General features: G+C 43.8%; 1 protein-coding gene across 4 annotated transcripts in view; it reads right to left on the bottom strand.

Annotated features, from left to right (window-relative positions):
- Positions 1-11,633, bottom strand: part of YAP1 (Yes1 associated transcriptional regulator) — a 66,753-nt gene extending 55,120 nt beyond the window's left edge. For 2 of the 4 annotated variants that reach the window (XM_073662131.1, XM_073662130.1), the window contains exon 1: positions 11,217-11,632. In XM_073662131.1, coding sequence (XP_073518232.1) covers positions 11,217-11,447 — 231 coding nt within the window. In that variant the 5' untranslated portion in view covers positions 11,448-11,632. Of the gene's footprint in view, positions 1-11,216 lie in introns of all 4 variants that reach the window. The other 2 variants (XM_073662132.1, XM_073662129.1) reach the window with 2 other exon arrangements.
- Between the last annotated feature and the right edge of the window lie 1,014 nt (positions 11,634-12,647).

The raw sequence follows: 12,647 nt of genomic DNA on the forward strand, positions 1-12,647 counted from the left end.
AGCCAGGGAAAGGAAATACTATAGTAAAGAGTCCACATTCATCCATTCATTGGGAGCATTACAGCGACTCTGGACAAGCCCTAATGGCTTCATCGGTTCTCAACACAATGTAAGCTTCATTAGCAAACAGGAAACTTCACTAAAGGGAAGGAAACAAGTACACAAGTACCAGCGGGTCATCAAATCCTGCTGCCAACTGGGAAAAGTATAACAGTAAGAAAATCTGAAAATCCGTTCTCACCTACATCACAGAGTGAAGTCATAGAACTACAGCGACCCAACAGGCGATGATAGTCTTATACGACCTATGTGATCCTGCAATTTGAGCAAAAATACCGAGAATCAAGTAGCCCTAGACAAAATCTCTATACTTGTAGTGGTGTCTTAAGACCCCCATACACTTTAGACTGATGTCTAGTGTACAGTCAATATCGATGGCTTTGGCCAACAACTGATAACTGTGGGAGATGTCGATCAGGCATGTCCAGTTCCGGACTGCTGAACGTACTGTTCTTCTGGAGATAAGTTGTTGGAAAAGACATCTGTCGGTGGTTCTCTTGGAGAAAGGAGAGCTTGGGCGAACGAACGTTCTTGTGTAGTTCAGAGACTTGTCAAGATGGCTGTCGGACAACAGCCATCTAATGTGAATGGCCAGCTTACAAGTGATTAAAGAATTAGACATGTCTGAATATGGTGATATATTGTGATGAATTCTAGGGCACTCAAAAATATAACCTACACAAAGCTTCATCTTATATACAATACTTTTCTTCAAGCCCCCAGTAGTGGACTTCAATACACAACTATCAGCTGAAAGAACGTTCAGCCAACAGTCATCTCTCCCAACTACCTCATACACGAGTGCTCAGGGTATGGGGAGAGTGGAGAGGAGAAAATTGCTCCCCTGGCAGTGGCTTATCCCTCCCAAGAACACAAGGATTGACCATCAAAATTCCTATCGACTGATTCTTCTCTAACCCAACATCGTTCGATAGTCTTCCGGTCCTGACAAAAATGGTGGGTTTGGCTTACGTTCATCTAATATGTATGGGGGAGTATTGGAGGCGCTGATGATAATTTTTGGCTGTAAGAGTCCCCACGGGCCCGTCATGCACTCTACATAGGTCTAAAGGCATCCTTTGGCATACTCAGGACTTGTATACAAGAGTGAAGCCTATTAGGTTTTAATGTGCAGAGGGACTTTGGACACAATTCATTATCGCCTGTTATTTTGCTAAGATTTTAGTGTTTTGCTTTTTTTTGTGCCATATTCATCTTATTTCTTACGCTTTTTTACAAAGTCACTTTGTGTGTTGGTCTATTTTTGTTTTCTTTTAGTTCGCCACTGTGTGATAGGGTATAAGGTTTTCAGATGTTTTTGAACAATCATTTGCAACTTTTTGTCCTAACGTACTCCAGTCATCTTCCCCCCTGAAGTGACTTATTATGTACGCTGAAAACTTTGGAGCAAACTTTGCAGTATTTTACAGTAACACGCCTTTTTTTGCACTAAAGAGGAGCAAAACAGGTTAAGAACAAAAATAGTGTGTCCTTGTTTCTGTTCCCAAATTCAGGAACAACGTGCACCATTTTGATGACATTGGCATTAAAAAAAAAAAAAAAAAAAATCATCAATGAATACCAAGAGACAAAAGAAAAGAAAAATGGTCATCAAAAAATTGCAAAATAATGATGATGCTCAGTGCTTGGGTAATAGTGCCACAGACATCAGGAAAAGCTCAAAGGTAGCCAAAAACAAGATGAAAAAGCCCAAGGGGTATGGTCTCCTTCATACTGGAGAGGCCTGTATCATTAGTTGTAGATTTGGGAGGTGATTTTTCATGTCTCACTTCCTTGGTGGCGGGTCCGGACTTGCAGCCTGTTTAGATTTGGTTTTAGATGCAGGAATGAGCACTTATGGTGGATCTCTTCGTGTCTCATGCCAGGTCCACTTCTGGCTGACTTTGGTGGATCTTCAGCGTCATCATACCATGCCCCAATCTAACATTAGCCATTTCTATATTCAGGAAGCTTCACAATGCGGCCTTCATTTTTCCAACGCTCTTAGGCTATGTGCATACATTGCAGTTTTCCATGAAATACGCAGGGTTTTACAGTACCAGCAAAGTGAATGAGATTCCTGAAGTCTCATTCACACAATGCTTATTTTTCCTTGCTGATTTGAAGTAGTTTCACATCAATTCTTCCAGCATTTTAATGAAAGGCATAAAAAAAATAAAAAAAATACTGTACTGTAAAAATACTTTCTGCTGTAAATTCTGAACGTGAGCACAGAACAGCGGTATAATATATACACGTACGACTGGATACATGAAGCCTATAACACCCCACAAAATCTTAGCAGACCTTTCTATAGGGACATCAACAATAAATCCACAATGTATAGGGGTAATAACTACAATATCAGAAGTTATAATTGAACAAAACATAACCCATATAACAGTTGAGCAACTTTTTTAACACCAAAAATACTTCACAGCAAGTATCCCCAAACTTTCTTAACACAAGAGACATTTTAAGTTCTGAGAGATGGTTGTGAGCCAAATTCTATGCGAAGAAATAGTAGTGGCTCCCTTTTTTGCCCATTTGAAGATAATTCTCTTTGCAACCCCTTATAAAAGTAATAAATGCCTTGCCACAGTCTTATAAAAGTAATAATTTCCCCAGTGCCACCTTAAAAAATAATGTTCCAAGTGTTTCTAATCAAGTACTAATGACCGCCTAAAGGTCCCCCCTCCCAAGTACTAATGACCGCCTAAAGGTCCCCCCTCCCAAGTACTAATGACCGCCTAAAGGTCCCCCCTCCCAAGTACTAATGACCGCCTAAAGGTCCCCCCTCCCAAGTACTAACGACCCCCTAAATGTCCCCTTCACAAGTACTAATGACCCCCTAAATGTCCTCCTCACAGGTACTAATGACCCCCTAAATGTCCCCCTCACAAGTACTAATGACCCCTGCAGACACCTATACAGATGAGTGACACTCGCCTGAGCATACAGTTGAGAACCACACATCAGGGGTCACAAGCTATGAGCCACTGGTTGTGGACCACGGGTCTACAGCAAAATTCTTGCCATCAATTATGGAACACCATGGTGGAAATGTGACAACTCAAGTCAATAAGGTCTAGGCTTTGAAGATATGTCTGGCAAAGCCAAGTTATAAACAGAGGCCATGAGGGTTATCTTCTGTAGAGCTTCCCCAAAAAGTCATAAATGTAAGGTTGCCCATAGACATTAGCTAAAAGTAGGCCAAAATGGCCATGTTGACCGTAACGATCATCGACTGTTTATTTCGGACGATGACTGAAACAATAGTAGTTATTGTGCAAAACATCGTTGGGGTATGTTGTTTTTTTGGCTGATGACGAGCAATGGTTGCATCATTGGCTGAAAAAAAAACAAAAAAATTTTGGCTGATGCAGTCTGAAATGTATTTTGAGTAGAGTGGAGCAAAAAGATTGGCAGGATCCTGGCCCAACAGCCGGTAATCCATGACTGCCGCCTGTGATCTGCTGGCATCCCGGCACCTCTTCTTGATTAGTAGGTTCAGCGCAACATCATTGCTGCGTGACGCATGACGTCGCTCCTCGCCCATTGATCATAAGAGATGCCAGCAGGTAGGAGGAGGCTTGCAGGGCTCTGGTTGGCAGCCATGGACTACTGATGTGGCTACTGGATTACGGTCCAACAGTTCATTTTGCTTAACTCTTATTTTAGCCCAATTTTTCCGAAGGTGCATGACGTGGGAAAGCGGCAGGGATGATACAGTAAGCAGCAAGGTGAATGAGATTTTGAAAATCTCCGCCAAATAATGCCACGTGTGAACACATCCTTAGGAAACAGATCAAAATAACCAAAAGCAGAGTTTTACTATTTAATATCTTTTATTATTTAACCAATAACTCCAGACTTTACTATTAACACATGGACAGAAGGCTGATTTTTAGGTCTAGGACTCATATTTGTCAGTCCCATGTAATCACCATATACAGCTGTTTGTAAAGTAGTCCTCATGGGTCAAAGTTAGAGATTATTAGCCATTGCTGGGCATCTTATGGCCTTTGCTGATCATTTTCTACTCATTTTGCCCATTTGATTAATCAGCAGCAACCAGCACCATATACCGTCATCTTACTACCACCCATAAGGCCTCATTCCCATTTTCTCACATACGAGAAAAAAACAGACCAATTATTTTGATCCGTGTGGTCCAAGTGTCATCAGAAAAAAAAAATAACGTTTCTCCACCTTCTTCTGTCTGACAGTTTGTGTCAGGCATGCAAGGGCGGTCTGGTTTTTTCACTGATCCATAGACTTGCATTGACCATTTTAATCCAACCCTCAGATCAAAATCACAAACGTCTCCAGAATTTTCTGTAAAAAATCATGGACATGTGAATGGCCCCATAGACTATCATAGGTACAAGTGCCATCCATGAAAACCAAAATTAGACTAAAATTGTACGTTTGAATGAGGCCTATGAGCAGGTGCAGACGAGCGTTTATTCTCTCATCCGAGAAAATCCGGCTGATTATAAAAGTATGATCAGATTCTCACAGATGAGGAAAAGATGGGGAAAAAATATGTCTCCATTCTATGCGTCTGCGGAAACCAGACTGCACTCAGATGTCATCCGATGGTTTCCACTGACTCCTTGACTTGCATGGTTGAGTGCAACCTGAACAAACTCGGGAATGCTGCGATTTCTTCCTCAGACTGACTCAGTCAGAGGAAAAAAAAAAAATAAAATTGGACATATGACATAAAAGAACATTGGTCCGAGTGCTATCTGATGTTTTGTCAGATCGCACTCGGACTGAAAATATGGTCTGCATGAGCCCTAAGGCTGATTAAAGGCCCCCCCCATTAACTCAATAGTGAGGGGCTCACACCTGAACAGGGTGCGGACCCCTTATCTACATAATACAGCATAGCATTACGGGGGTAACAAGGGTAAGCCTACACTTCTTTTAACCGCTTTGGAAATCTGAATTGGTTAAAAGAGTCGCGAAAAAACAGAACATCCGCACAGCAAGTCATTTTTACATTGCAGTGCATATGTGCATTCTTTTTTTTTTTTTTTTTTTTTTAGCGCTTTTTTCAGGCGGAAAAAGAGGTCATGTGCGCGTACCCCGAGAAGTAAAATGCTGTTTTTTTTCCAATTAAATAAACGACAGTAAACCATCTGCCCCCCTTAACCATTACTTTCTGTCTTGGGGTTCGCTCACACAAGGGTATTAAAAAAAATCCCATTCTCATCCAAGAGAGTGAGTCAATTTTTTTTTCACTTGTCATATGTGTACAATCCGTTTTTTTTACTCAGCAGCTATCATTTACAGGACCAGCTTTTTTTTTGCTACAGAATTGTAATGTATCCGTAAAAATCAGACGCTATACTGATGGTCCGTACGGAGTGAGATTTTTTTTTCCCCTCGCAGTGTCCGAATTTGCAGTGAAATCGCAGCATGCCAAATAGAGCAGAGAACAAATCCGCAGATAAGCACTGCCGCATTGATCCGAGAGATATCTTATCTTTGATTGGATCGCACTAATCTGATTTTTATGCCAGTGTGAACGAGCCCATAGTCTTCTATTGCGATGATTCACATCCAGAAGGGGGACGGATATTAGCGGCACTTTTTTTCTCCCTTTTAAGTTTAGTATCCATCTGAAACTCAAAGTTTTATATTGTAAATTAGAATAATAAAAAAAAAAAATCCAGCATGGGAAGGAAACCCGGAACAATAAAGCTGGAAGTTCTGCCATTTAGGAAAGTGTGAATCATTATGGAAATGTCCTGCAGTAGATGAAAGTTGTATTTATCCAGGAGAAGGAGCTTTAACAAGCGCTGGGTGTGATGACAAATCACAGCTTTGCTTTTGTAGCACTGATCCTGGGTGGCCATGGCAGAGGAAAAAGTTTTGTGTGATGATCAACTTGAAGGGGGGAGGAGGAGGGAACGTTCCCTCCTCCATCCACAACCCCCCAGACGCCAGTGTACAAATCTACAGGCTGCTCCCAATGCAAAACACAGATGCAGCAAAGTGGAGTTTGTTATTTGTCTCAACTTTGTGTTTTTAAGTAATCTTAGTTATCACGATTCACAAAGGAAACAATTAAATAACAAACTCAGCTCTGCTACATATCATATATCCACAGAACTGATATAAAATATTCCTGCATTTATTTTAGCTTCTAGCTGTAACACTAGAGAAGTCATCACTCCAGCTTTGCACTTCCCTTCTAGTCCTGGAAACATTCCTATACTTCCATCTTCTTTTAAATGGCCGGCCCCTCCTCCTGGATGTGTTCCCTCCTGCGTTCCACCCAGGGGCCAACAATGGGAAAACCAGCAGCCAGCAACCAGCCTTGTGCAAAACAATCACTAGGTTTTTGTTTTTTTTTCTCCCTTTTAAATCACTGTCATTTCCCCTTGGAAAAGATACAAGGTAACAAAAACATTTATCCTGTGATATAACATATTGTAACAATAAATATTTACTATTTGGTAACATTGTAGCATTTCCAATCTGTAAACTATAAACTGTGAACTTTAAAGGGCCAGTGTCAGGGACAGAGATAATTGCTAAAGGTAGATGAGCACAAAAGAATGGACAATCAGATGGATCTGTGTAATAGGACCTCATTCAGACACCCAGTTTTCTGCAAGTACAAGAAAAACGAACCGAGTGTGGTCCAAGTGTCATCAATTTTTTCTTGTACGTGGAGCGAGAAAAAAAAAAAAGTTTCTACACCTTCTTTTATGTCACGGTTCATGAAAATCGGACCACTCTGGGATGTCAGAGTGCAGTCTGATCTTTTTTACGGACCTATAGACTTGCATTGACAGTTCTGATACAACAAAAGGATCAAAATCGGACGTCTCTACGTGCTATTCCGTAGACCACGAAAAATCACAGACACGTGAATGGCCCTATAAACTATCACATGTGCGAGTGCTATCCGGCCACTGTCACCGGTATCCTGACAGCTCAGCTCACTGTCACTTCAGACTTATCAGAAGACAGGACAACCCCTTTAAGACAATCGTTCTGTGCGCGTAGAATAGCATCATTATTGATATTACATTCTGATTACACAGGACGATGTGCCGCCGACAAAGACGATCTTAATGTCGTCATGGACAATCGAATCACCTGACAAGCTAGCACCCTACGGGTGATTGCTGAAATTTTTACACAAGCAGTTTATCGGCTTGTCTAAAAGGGCCTTTAAGGGCGTTTGTCAGCCAAAACAGAGTATGAGCCAAGCACACAGGCCCCGTTTCATTAAGAGTGCCAGGGATTCACGTGAAAGTGCTAGAAGTCAGAAGAATTTTTAAGCAGCTTCCCAGTTGCAAAATTGTAAGGTGTTTTACACATAAAAAGTGGTGCAAATAAATATCTTTGACTACCCCTTCCCCACCAAAAAAAACACCTTTAATGGTGCCTCTGTGCTGCTGAAACTGAAGTTTGATCACATATGATAATTAAGGTGGGATGCTCAATACACCCTGGGTGTGGCCAACAGCCTGAGCGCACCCTGGGTGTAGCGAAGATGCTCAGTGCACTGCTTTGCCCACTGGTTTTGTATGCCCTCACCTCCCTCAATGGCGCTGGCTTGCCTGAGCTTTCTCTGCTTGCTCCAGGCAAAGACCAAGGTTAATCTGACATGCAAAACCAGTGGGTGGAATGGTGCACTGAGCAATCCAATTGGCATATTTGGTTAAAACTTTAGTTTCTGCAGAACAGAGACAGCGATTTCAACACTAAAGGTGCAATTTTTATAGTTTATAATCCCTACAAGGCTATTAGCTTAGTTCATACAGCCAGTTTGGTCTTACAGACTTTTTAAGCAGTAGCAATTGCGTCTTATAGCAGAAACGTAGGGTATAACCAAACAGGATCGATTATGAAGATAACCTGCCAATGTGGATTTGTGTTCAGAAAACGGCTGAGCTTTTAGAAAATTTTACCCAATGATCAAAATTTTCCACAACCATTGACCTATGCTGAGGATCTGGAACTCACCGAGGGTTTTACCATTGGTAATACGAAGGGAAAATCTGCAGATCAGACCCGTGTGGACGCTCCACTAAGATGTAGACAGCGGAGTCGCATGTACTATGGGGACACACAAAAGTCAGGCATAGCCGGAAACGCCGGTGCCAACAGCTGACTATGGGAAGTAATTGTGGCTTCTTGAGTCTTCACCGGAGGAATGAAGGATCCAGTATTTTGGATTTCAAAACCTGATCCTTCTGTTCTCCTTAGGGTGCTTTGCTATTCATATTCCAACCTGAAATAGGGGACTTACAGTGGCACAATATACATAGCACCAGTTACACGACCAAGCTTACTTGGTGCCTGTAAGTAGTCCGTTCCGGTATTGTGCGACTCCGACAGTCAATAGTGGACCAGCTTGTGACATCACTATGGACATCACGTCACTGGCATGGGTGAAAGAAATTACGATAATGTCGGAGGTAGACCCCATGGAAGTTAAAACAAGCTGCAGAAAACCTCTCTAGGGTCCATTCACAAGGGACACATCGGATGCAAACTATTCACAGCTGTAAAATACAGACTGATTTTCATATGCTGCGGATATGCAACCGATTGGTCTTATCAGATATCGTGCAGTGCAATGTGGACATCCATATTTTTCTCTAACCATTGCATTCCCTACTAATATTTTCCACCATTGACAAAGTATAAAATGCAGATTGTTCTACACTGCCATGACAGTTTCCTTACAATCATTTCCAGGAACATTTCCTAGAACCGGTCCTGAGCCCTGATGTAAAAAAAAAAATAAAAATAATAATAATCTGTAACTGCCCCTTCCCAAATTGCAATATGCTATTTATAGTAGTGGTGTCATCTCATGTAGCCGGGAGGCCCCTTGGGGGCAGTAGTTGTGACTGCTAACTCTGCACCCCCTATACTCATAACCCTGATTTAGTCCTACAGAGGAACTAATATATATTTTATCAGATGACGGAGGAGGACGTAAGTGCAGACTTTAGTGCAGTTTTACTATCATATACTTTTTGTTCCCGTATTTGGGCATATTCTTATTTTTATACACATACACACGTTTCAGTTTTTTCCGTCTAGACGCATTTCAATCCCTGGCACATCAGCCTCTCTCAGTCTCCAGCAGAGCCTGCTCGCCCAATTCAGAGTTGCAAGCAAAAAAAAAAAACCCGTAAGAAACTCAAACACAATAAAAAAAAATACAAACAAGTACTACACACGGAATACGGTAAAAAAAAAAAAAAAAAAACGGAAAAGAAAAGAGGGCAGCAAGAAGGCAGAATCCAGCACTGAAGGGGTTACGTCTTCAAGGCTGAGCGAAGAAAAGATCAGAGGCAGCTTGAGAACAACCATATAAAGCTATTAATAAATGACTTCCAGATCACCATTACTACACAGGACCCACAGTGTACAGCAGAGCCGCTCTCCTCCCCCACACCCTGACTCTCACATGTGGGAGTGAACAGGACTCTACATGCAACTTCTCCACCCCCCACCACCACCTCTGCTGCACTCACTGCCTTTGGCTACAAAGTTGGAAAGAAAAAAAAAAATTGCACTGACCCCAGAGAAAGGCAGAGATTGCAGAGCACAGGCCACAGACGTAGCCACGAACACCAAAATATATCTATAAAATATATATATATATATTGCTGTGGTTGTACACATATATATATATATATATATATATATATATATATATATATATATATATATATATATATATATATATATATATATATATATATTAGAACATACATATGTGCATACAACTATAATATATATATATGCTGTGAAACTATCAGTCCCGTCACGTCCTGATAAACCTGCTACCAGTGCAGCATTCTGGGACTTACAGTTCCGCAAACAGTAGATAGATATATATATATAGATAGATATATATATATATATATATATACACATACATACATACACACATACACACACACACATACACACATACACAACTTCCAAATATTTACACTTGATGTAGCAAATCAAAAGGAAATCAAAAAGTAACAGACAAGATGACATTTGCATCCAGCACTAGGGGGGGGCATCCAGCACTAGGGGGGGCTAGGGCATCCAGCACTAGGGGGGGGGGGGGCTAGGGCATCCAGCACTAGGGGGGGGGGGGCTAGGGCATCTAGCACTAGGGGGGGGGGGGCTAGGGCATCCAGCACTAGGGGGGGGGGCTAGGGCATCCAGCACTGGGGGGGGGGGGGCTAGGGCATCCAGCACTAGGGGGGGGGGGCTAGGGCATCCAGCACTAGGGGGGGGGGGGCTAGGGCATCCAGCACTAGGGGGGGGGGGGCTAGGGCATCCAGCACTAGGGGGGGGGGGCTAGGGCATCCAGCACTAGGGGGGGGGGGGCTAGGGCATCCAGCACTAGGGGGGGGGGGCTAGGGCATCCAGCACTAGGGGGGGGGGGGGCTAGGGCATCCAGCACTAGGGGGGGGGGGCTAGGGCATCCAGCACTAGGGGGGGGGGGCTAGGGCATCCAGCACTAGGGGGGGGGGGGGGCTAGGGCATCCAGCACTAGGGGGGGGGGGGGGCTAGGGCATCCAGCACTAGGGGGGGGGGGGGCTAGGGCATCCAGCACTAGGGGGGGGGGGGGCTAGGGCATCCAGCACTAGGGGGGGGGGGGGGGCTAGGGCATCCAGCACTAGGGGGGGGGGGGGGCTAGGGCATCCAGCACTAGGGGGGGGGGGGGGGCTAGGGCATCCAGCACTAGGGGGGGGGGGGCTAGGGCATCCAGCACTAGGGGGGGGGGGGCTAGGGCATCCAGCACTAGGGGGGGGGGGGCTAGGGCATCCAGCACTAGGGGGGGGGGGGGCTAGGGCATCCAGCACTAGGGGGGGGGGAGCTAGGGCATCCAGCACTAGGGGGGGGGGGGGGCTAGGGCATCCAGCACTAGGGGGCAGTGATTGCTCCAGGCCTCTGGGTGCAATAGTGCAGGGCTGTATTTGTGCAGGGGCAGCTCGGACCCTGATAATAACAGGGCTCTCTATGTGCAGAGGGAGGACTGTGGGGGGAAATGGGGTTTTCCACCAAGTAGAGAGAAATAAGTTGTCCATCTTTGCAGCTGGCAGAGACCCCTTAGATCGCAGTGATCCCCCCAGCCCCCTCCCAGCGCCCTGCACGGCCAGTACCTGCCGGGAGTGGGACTTGGGCTCCGGCTGCTTGAAGAAGGAGTCCGGTAACTTCCTCATCCTCATGGGCAGGGTTTGGGGCACGTTGGCGGTTTTGGGGTTCATGACCGCATTAAAGAGCGCCTCCAGGTCGGTCTCCGAGTCCCCCCGGACATGCACGATCTGGTGTCCGGCAGGAGGCGGCTGCGGGGCGGACGAGGAGTTCTGCTGCTGCTGGGCTCCGGTATCCATGACTGCGGCGGGGGTGAGTGGGGTCGTGGTGCTACGGTGGTGGTCGGGGGCTCACACTCCGCTCATCTCCCGGGCCCCGCTCCGTCCGCTCTGCTCCAACTACCAGAAAACTTTCCTCACATCCCGCTGGGACCGCAAAACTTTTTCCCTGGACACGTGATCAACCATAGACCACGCCCACCTTAGGGATAAGTCCCAGGCGAAGGGCGGAGACTCTGCCATTAACCACGCCCCTCACTCTCCTGTGGGAGCAGCAGAGCCGACAAGTGTCGGGAAGTGTCGGTGACCGGGAAGGGGCGGCCGGCATCTCCGCGGCGAGGGGGCAGCACACCTATGCCGTACACCGCTATTTATTAACCCCTTTCTTTCTTTCTTTCTTCTAAGAGCCATAACTTTTTTATTTTTTCCAACAACTTTGTCATATAAAGGCATATTTTGTTCTTGACGACTTGTGGTTTTCAATCCAAGTGCGCTGAAAAAGTTTAAAAAATGCAAATCCATCATTGTTTTTGGGGTTTTCTTTTTACAGAATACATTGAGCAGAAAAAAATGTCCCAGTAACACAATTCTCCAGGTCAGTATGAGTCCAAAGATGCCAAACTTGTGATTTAATATATATCATCATTTTTATTTATTTTTTATGTACATTTATAGTTTGTTATATATATATATATATATATATATATATATATATATATGTATATATATAAAACATTTTTTAATGTTAGTTATAAAATGGTGAAATTTTTTTTTTCCGAGACCAATAATTTTTTTCCCATTTTTTTTTTCTGTGGATGGATACATATACACATATATACAATGTTTTGTTGCTTTTTGCATTTTTTTTCTGCAGGTTGATTGGGGAAAAAAAATAAAAAATTCTGATATTTTGGATTCTTTTTTTTTCTTTTCAGCATTCAATGTGTAGGATAATTAATTTTATATTTTTATTAGAGATGAGCGGATCATTTCAAATTTGGATTTTTTTTTTCCCCCCAAAAAAATTGATTTGTGTTGAATAAATTTGCTGCAAATGGTCATGCTAAGAAGCCTCTAATTGACATAAAAAAATAACACTCTGACGTCTCCCACTGTTTTGAGCTCTTTATTGCAAACATAGTCTTATTAATGTCCAAGTGACCTCAAACTTTCTGGCTAGAGGAAAATGGATGGTAACGATAGGTATCAACAGTCTATTTC

Source organism: Phyllobates terribilis, unplaced genomic scaffold (genome assembly GCF_046119375.1).
Source record: "Phyllobates terribilis strain yellow unplaced genomic scaffold, ASM4611937v1 Scaffold_2__4_contigs__length_985480577, whole genome shotgun sequence".
NCBI lineage: Eukaryota > Metazoa > Chordata > Amphibia > Anura > Dendrobatidae > Phyllobates > Phyllobates terribilis.